Here is an 8,171-nt window from a genome sequence, read left to right as displayed (position 1 = left end):
GCTTATTTTGACTAAGATTATACACTGCTATATTCTCGCAAGGCTCCTTTTCATCATGAAGGTTGCCTAAAATCTTGATCTTAAGTAGTCTGATTTAGGCTAGTTTTTATCGTGCGAAGCGCTCAGATTGTTATTCAAGCTGGAGTTAGTGATTGTGTTTTATCGAGTCTTTTATTTATAATGAGCTGACCGACTTATGCAGACGCACAATTTGTCTTCCTTATTATCACAGATTCCCGGTTAGTACAGGAGTCGTGATAGACATTATTCCAGTGACCACTGGTTCAACGGGTCAGTGCTAAATAACTGCTCAGGTGTGGTGGCTCCACTTTCATGACTGAATGGCAAAACTCTTAAAAGGGGTAAAGGTAAATTAGACAGTGCTGTGAGCTTACTGTCGGGTACGTATCCATTACCTGCGCCCCCTCGTATTTTTTATGGTTTACAGATCAGATCGTAACTCAATAATATTATTATGCTTTATACTCAATGGATTGAACCCATAATCATAAATGTAAACCTAAGCACTAGGCTAATAAGAGTTTGTGTTTGAAGATGTATTACGTATGCATGTAAAATAGACCTTGATCTGCAATATGTTTTTTCAACAGAATCGACCGGCGTCATCTCAACATACCAATAAACTAACAGGTTAAAAGCTGCATCCAATTCTTCCTTCAATATATCGTCCAGGCCCATGTTGGCAAACAAGCGCACCAAAGTGGAGTGGTCACTATTACCAGTGAGAGTTTATTGTGAGATTGACTCTGGCGAGGAAGGGTCTGATGAACCAATTAAGGGTCATCAAGTACAAGAACGGTATCATGGAGGCACTGAGCGTTGCAGACGGTGTTAGGATTTGTCATCTAACAAAGATATGTTCAGCACGAGTGCCATGGTGTGCTGGGAATTTTTCTGCCGCTCGCAATGGCGGCAGGGGTGCGCACAGATGGTCCACGCCCTTGGCACAACCACCGACAACGAATATAGCTTCCACGCTTCCCGTGGACCGAGGTCCTCCGTCAGGTGACACTTATGGAAGTAATGGTTGTAGCAAATGTAAGAACAACCCAACTGGGGCAGAACCAAGTCCTGAGGTCGCTTCACAAGACGACAAACGCCGCCAAAAAGCGCAAATGACTCGAAGGGCGGTGCAAAAAATGTCGGGGTCGATATGCTTGGCCGAAACTGGATCTTCAAATCAATCCATAGCTTACTTAACGGCAGAAGCAGCGCACAACTTGATGACATCATCTCAGATCTCCGCACTGACAAGTGTACCACCGGATATAGGAGATTTACATGCATACATTGTTGGCGAAAAAGCGATCAATACAACACCTGTGAGTGTCAGCTTCCAAAAGTCCGCAAATGGATTTGAAGTCGAGACATCACCGATAGCGGCATCAGCAAAATGCGGCACCAAGCCAACGATAGCTCATGTCAGAACGCAATGCGATACATAGCAACACATTCGCGACCGGGGCGTGATTCTCCGCGATAGTGACCGACGCTAACAATTTAAAATGGTGGTTCCGTCTCCGGCGCCCAAGGTAAGACGTACCTCTTCAGTCAGGATGGACAGCGACGAAGAACGCCTGGGAGCTCAATCAAAAGTGAAGCCCATCTCTCTCGAGCTGGTGCACTAGCTCTAGTTCTTGATTTGATCACCCCAGCACTATGATTCGAGATAGTGCCTGGAAACACCCGTCGTGATGGACACCAACGCCCGTCGTCGACAACGTAGAACAGAACACGGTTTTTATATTTTGATGCATCTCAAGTGGCTGTTCTTCTTTAAAAAAAATTGCGTCAGATGAACGATATGTCATTTAGGCTTTCCATCTCCATCACGTTGGCTATCGGTCGTATGGAATTTTACTAAGCTCTTGACGACAAAAGCCGAGTATCACTTCATTCACAGCGTGCTACAAGTTAGTATCAGGTATCAAGGTCTGGTTGCGGAGGTAAACCGACTGCAGAACGAGGCGGATATTTGCTGCATTTATAACTCGCAGATCGTTGTCCTGCGCTTAGTTTACCCCAAGAACGTGAGTGCTAGAGTGTTGGCTGAAATTTGCGTTACAGTACGGTCATACGACGATCACCCTGTGCATCACGACTTTGACGACAGATACTCCGTGCATCGGTTTTGATGCCGTGGTACGCGAACTCCTTTACACAATATCTCTGTGATTCGAATCGGGGTTCCGAGTAATGTATGATGGTCAAAATCGTGTTTTCATGTACATCAACCCGCAGTGAATTTCTCAGTCTTCGTCACTCAGCGTGCGACTGCAAGAATACGTATGATTAGAAACGTACATTTATTCGCTGTTGCGGACGCAATACAATCAGTTACAGAGACCGCGACGGTCACCTGCTGGAAAATAGTTAGATGCACAAATGCAAGCACCTCGCAAATGTGCGGCACCGTCGGTTGCAGCACATATCGGTGCTGCATACGTGATAGCACAGCTGACCTGTTTCCTAGAGAACAGCAGGCTACGACAATGCAATGCAATGAAACGGCCTTTTAGCGTACTACACTATTTGAAAATTACACACCTTACAGGATTTGTCTACCAAAGCGGTGGTGACTTTGTGGTTAAGCCTTATCTAGATGCTGATAGGAGTGGTAATAACGATGACAGACGTTGGTTTTCAGGAGTTATGGTCATGTTTGCAGGCAAGTCAGTGATCTTCAACCAACGAACCGCTCTGACCTTCGTCTTTGCGTAATTTAATCCATACCAACAAATCTGCCATAAAAATTAGACGATCTGGCCTGTTAATCATCATGAAAACACTTGATACTGTATCTGGCTAGAAATTCATAGTAAATTATTTAAAAATGTGAAAATAAAACTTGACATGTGATGAAGCCATAACTTTACCATTTGATGGTTTGGATTTTTTTCTGAACGAACAAACGTAGAAAAAGTCTGTAAAATGATTATATCCTTCGTCGAATGTATTGAGCGGCGTCTTAGCTATCGATTTGTTATATATCGCATGACATTTATCAATAAACAACGTCGGACTCACATCAACAATCAAATGCGAGATTTGCTCAGCATCCGCGTAATGCTAAGGGTAGGCGCTGCCAGTGGGTATTTGAACAGAGGCTCGATGAAAGCAGCAATACAGAAAGCCAAACACCGTGCTTGATGTCACTTGGGTGCCCACATATGCGACAGGTCGATTACTACAATACCTGCCATACAAAGGCAAGCCAAAATCCCTTTGCGCTCCTAGCAATATGAAGCTGCCAGTGTTTGACAGCCCAGAATTTTTTTATTATTAAGACAGCTTGTATCAAAAGCTGGTATAAAGGCTGCGGTTAACCTTCCGCAAGCCTCGACTGTATGGTCTAAGACGATTCGTGCTGCAATTGTTGACATAGGCTTTGTACAACCATGCTGACCCTTGCCTATTTGTACGTCCGAGTAAGAGCGGCAAGATTTTGGTGGATATCGTGCTTTATGTAAATGATCGACCAGGTACGCTGATATGGATACGAATTCATGATGTGCTTGATAGTATGGAAACCGTGACAACCGGATGATCGTTTTGTAGATCACGATTATCCCTTTGATCAATAAGTATATTATACTTCGTATAATACTCATGTGACTTTAAGTAGAAAATAGAGGCTGTTTCAGCGCATTTTTTGGGGTGCCAGCGACCTCAATAGCTGCTTTTACCCTGTGACAGAGATTACTCACTGGGCGGGAGATCGTACAATTGACTTTCTTGGATGCGCGACTAGATTTTTCATTCTACTTTGATATGATTATGGCAGATACTTTAACGATGTCTTGTTACTTGCAGCGCAGAATGGAGAGTAATTTAAAGGCCAGAAGCCTAACTTGCTTCAAACCACTAACGCTTCTTCTAGAGCATCTTGTAAACTTGGTCTTTGAGAAGATTCCATTTCAACTTGCAATTTGCTTTTGTGCACCGTACACAATTCTATGATGTGGCATCACAACACCCCCTCAGTTTGCACATCGTTGATCCCGCTCTTCTGACCTAGTAGCAACAGGCGAGGCATCGGCTTCGACTTGCGTACGCAGTGCGCGTCCTGAACTATCTCAAAGGCACATCTACACATGGGACTGGGTTTCAGGCTTATGCTCTAAAATCTCATCAACTCAGTATTTGTTTGGACCTTTTCAAGTGTTTAAGTTGTATGTGCAACTCGTCACGAGTATGCAAGGTCGACGGATGCGAGGTCGCCCCCGTTGCATCTTTTTGAAATACACAGATTGCTCGAAGAAATACCGGGTTTGAGATGATCAACACGTCAAGCCCATTTTCTTTGAATATTTCGAAATCTCGTCCAGAACCCAAAGCTAAAACTGTCATTTGTGATCGTGTCTGCCCCATATGCGATATTGAAGGTCAAGTAAGCGCCAAACACTTAATATACACATGAATGTTAGCGGTGGATCATGACCTGGGCGAGAAATTTGTTCTAGAACAATCTCGATCACTTAACATATTAAGATGAAAAGGATCATGTTTCGCTCCATCCCAATCTGCTAGGTGTGAGTCCGCCACATGGTGATGAGATCGACAAACCGGATCCTAAGCGCCCTCGACAGGATAAGTAAAAGATTGCACTAACAGCTACAGCAGTGCCTAATATCTAAGCAGAAAAAATGGCATCACTCCAAGCCAAACAGTGCATAGAGACGATATTGAAAAGATATTTGGGTCGAATTTGCTTTGGCTTCTGCGTTGTGAGAGTTGTTGGCTTCATATGAGTTTCTGAGGAGAAGCTCGATGACATCTTTCGCTAAAAAAAACCGCTTGGTTGCTCCTGTGTCGAATCGATTATAACCAAACCTACTAAACTATGACAAGCTCTGGTACCATTTATGCGTTCTTACAGTATGAAGCTAAAGGCCAAGCAACTCTACATCAAGTCAGCTTGTAGAACGAGATGCTAGATGGAGACATATATACTGCCGTTTCACAAAGTGTTTGAGTTGGCGACAGGCTGGATGTAGGTCGCGGTGAAGCGTGTCTGACATGAAGAATTGTATTGTATAAGACAATTCTTGCGGCCTCTGTTGGCATGATATTTGCGCTATGCTATGCCAGTTTGGTGGGATTACTGTCGACAATGTGTTTTGTGTGCAATTGATCTGCTTATTGGGTTTACCGCGGATACTGAGACGAAATTGAATTTATGTTGCAAGATTTACATTGAAAAGTACAGGCCACATTCCCAATCTGTTGTTGTCATTAAATCACCTCAGCTCAAATGTGCTGTGACATAATCGTGTCACATCTATATACTTTTACAACCTGTGTAACGGGGTTACACGTACCCCTGTATAAAAGAAAGGATGGTGTGACCGTACATAGGTATGGACTACACAAATTAGTGTAATCACACAGTGGTGTGGCTACATCGTAACAAGGTGGTAGGACTGCTAGTAGTAATGCATGTTAATAAGGTTCTACTATATTTATCAGGTATTACTAAATTAATCAGGAAAACCTAGCGTTTTAGATGTTGGCGGCTCTGTCGCAACTAAACCAATTGAATACAGAAGTAATTTTGGACGGAAGAGCGCCTTTACTTTGCTTAAGGTTTTAAGTACTCTGAAGGTTGCGGATGCGATCCGCTACACTCGTAACAGTTCTTGCAAAGAAGGTAAGTTCGGTGACCTTAGCTTAGCTTCCTCTAAGCAAAAAGCTACGGCAGCCCCGCCGCACTTGGTAGCACTCGAAATCAATCTACACTTGAGTCGTAACGAATGATCACCTGTGAGGATAAAGCGATACTCCAGGGCATGCAAGACGAAATTAATAAGCTGATGTCCCAGAGAGAGCGTGGGTTACCTTCTTTTGCAAAGTAAGAGGCGATAAGCGCGCGCCAAGGGCTTTTTTTAAATATGAAAATGCTCCTTTAAATCACCTACAGTAGAAGCTTTCAGCGTCGACTCGTCCATGACTCCACCGTTGGAAGCGGATGACTCCTCCCAGCCCAGGCCGCTCATGGCAAGCGTTGAGACCTTCGAGGGGAACGATGGAGAGAACCTCCTGCTCTGAGTAAGAGTGGCCAAGATAACTACGGCATCCGCCACGCTCCAAAACGAGCAGCAGCGCGTGGCGCTAGCTATCTTCAAGCTCGGGGGACGAGCGCGAGAATAGACACTAAAATGCAGTGCTTTGGTTGGAGCGTTTAGTCTCAGGAAGGAGCTGAAGCGTCAGCTTTTGCGAGTGTTCTTGCCGCCTATCCTGGCAAATCGCATGCGATCGCTTTTCCTTACCACCCGATAGGGCAAGAAGGAGTAGGTGAACTATGTCCAAGAGTTGAGAACTCTCATTGTCGGTGTGGCAGCCGATCCTCTCCCTGAGGTCACGGTGACCTTCATTATGGAGAGCCTCTGCACTTGCGTGACCAGAATTGAAGTTTTCCGTGTGCATCCGTCTTCTTTTGAAGAAGTGATGAATGTGGCATTAAAATGCTGATTTCAACTTTAGTCGACACGACTTGGTTGGAGCGCAAACTCAAGCAGCTCGTCGAGCGAGACTGAGCCGATGGATCTCAGCTATGCTGAGAAAGAGTAGGCAGAGCTCCGATCTACCGGACAGCGATCGAGCCCTGACGTTTTTTTGTCTATGGAGACACCCGTCTTCTTTGGACTGGTTATCCTCTGTGCAAGGCGCATCAAGGTTCATCAAACCGATGTCACGCTTCTATCCAGGCCGGTTCGTCGCGGGAAAACATGAAAACCCAGTAGACTCGGGGAAAAGAACTGAGTTCTGTTGTGCCTTAAAGGGGTAGTGGGCAGCAGGGCCCAGCCCCGAAGATCTCCGTGCTCTTGAACACGGAACGTGTATGGAAGCCGGGCTTGCTGGTTGTGGAAGCGACCGTGAAGGGCTTTAAAACGCCATGAAATATCCCTATCGATTTCGGGGTGTCGGGCAATTATACTCGACGCTCCACAATGGAAGAAGGTAAGCTGTATGCTAAGGCTCTAAAAGTGCGGTTGAGCGAAACCGTCTCTGTTCGCTTGACGACGGGGTCTTGTGTCACTGTGTAGAGGGTCCCTATGGACCTCGGTTTCAGGTTTCTTGACTTTGATAGCTTGGAAGCTGCTTAGTCTTAGACTTGGATGCAAGATATGATCTTATCCTTGCTAGAGCATGGTTGGGACACTATGAGTCATGGATTGAATGGAGATCGAAGACCTTGGGCGCTACGCGCACGTCTTCTGATGGAGACTTGGAGAAGCATGAAAACAACTCTGCTAGGAAGCAGAAGCACTTTTAGCGCGGGCACTGGGATGGAACGGTCAATGTGCTGGATATAGGAGTATCCGAGTTGTCAAACACCAAAGGTGATTTGGACAAGAGTCCAGGGAATGGCTCACGGGCTGAGCGTGGGGTGGCACGTAACCCGTTGAGCACTGCTCAAGTATCGTAGCCGTTGCTGTATGCTAGGAGTCGCATGGCCGGCCAAGAGCCGAGCCATCAACCGCGAGGCCCTAGTTATGCACGTGGAGTGGCACGTAACCCACTGAGCACTGTTCACGTTTTGAAGCAGTTGCTGTGTGCCAAGGTGGCATGGTCGGTCGAGATCTGAGGTAGCTTGGGCAAGGACCTCTTGATGAGCGCGGAGTGGCATGTTATCCACTTTACGAAGCCTGCGGAATCAGCAGTTCTTCGTCGAATGTTGTCAATAACATCAAGACTCTGATGGGGCAGGGATTGGGGACACCGAACGGCGCTGAGTGCAAGTTCCCACTGGTCTTGATGAGACGTAAAACCTTTGTAGAGAGGAGACGGCGAAGCCGTATGTTATCTGCAGACGAAGGGCGCCAACCCTGACCCAGGGTGTGTCTACCGATAGCGCACAGCTATGTACCCTTGTCAGCGGTATGACGGGAGAGAAAGACGGCGTCGTTACCCTCGAGGATTTTCCGCGGTGAATGCTCTTCTTGAGCTGGACGGGATGTCCCTCAAAGACTTTGGCGGTGCCTTGAAGGCAGGCAATTTAGTTGTTGTGGTCTTTATATGAACGAACGAGGAGATTAACTCGTCGTCGCTTCTGGATGATGCTATCCTGGAGGGCACTAAGAGCGTGCTGAGCGCACGAAATGGATCGTCGATCCTGATGGATCCCTCGGATCCGTAATATCCTTTAG

At 46.0% G+C, this 8,171-nt stretch overlaps 2 protein-coding genes across 2 annotated transcripts; one reads left to right on the top strand and one right to left on the bottom strand.

The window, feature by feature from the left end:
• Positions 1–927: 927 nt before the first annotated feature.
• Positions 928–1,466, top strand: PHALS_10692 (uncharacterized protein; the record flags this gene model as incomplete). The annotated part of the gene is made up of 2 exons (XM_024726163.1): positions 928–952; positions 1,027–1,466. The coding sequence occupies 2 exons, from the start codon at positions 928–930 to the stop codon at positions 1,464–1,466; spliced, it is 465 nt and encodes a 154-aa protein (XP_024576867.1).
• Positions 1,467–1,474: 8 nt separating this feature from the next.
• PHALS_15454 (uncharacterized protein) lies at positions 1,475–2,931 on the bottom strand. The gene has a single exon (XM_036407446.1). It carries the CDS (start codon positions 2,462–2,464, stop codon positions 2,285–2,287), a length of 180 nt encoding a protein of 59 aa, XP_036263148.1. The 5' UTR covers positions 2,465–2,931; the 3' UTR covers positions 1,475–2,284.
• Between the last annotated feature and the right edge of the window lie 5,240 nt (positions 2,932–8,171).

This window comes from Plasmopara halstedii, assembly GCF_900000015.1.
Source record: "Plasmopara halstedii genome assembly, contig: Scaffold_525, whole genome shotgun sequence".
NCBI lineage: Eukaryota > Oomycota > Peronosporomycetes > Peronosporales > Peronosporaceae > Plasmopara > Plasmopara halstedii.
The sequence above is the reverse complement of the archived record's forward strand: the minus strand, read 5'-3'. Positions and strand labels throughout refer to the sequence as shown.

Coding starts and splice junctions, on each gene's coding strand:
- PHALS_15454 (XM_036407446.1), bottom strand. CDS start 2,464: ATGCAGCACCGATATGTGCTGCAACCGACGGTGCCGCACATTTGCGAG.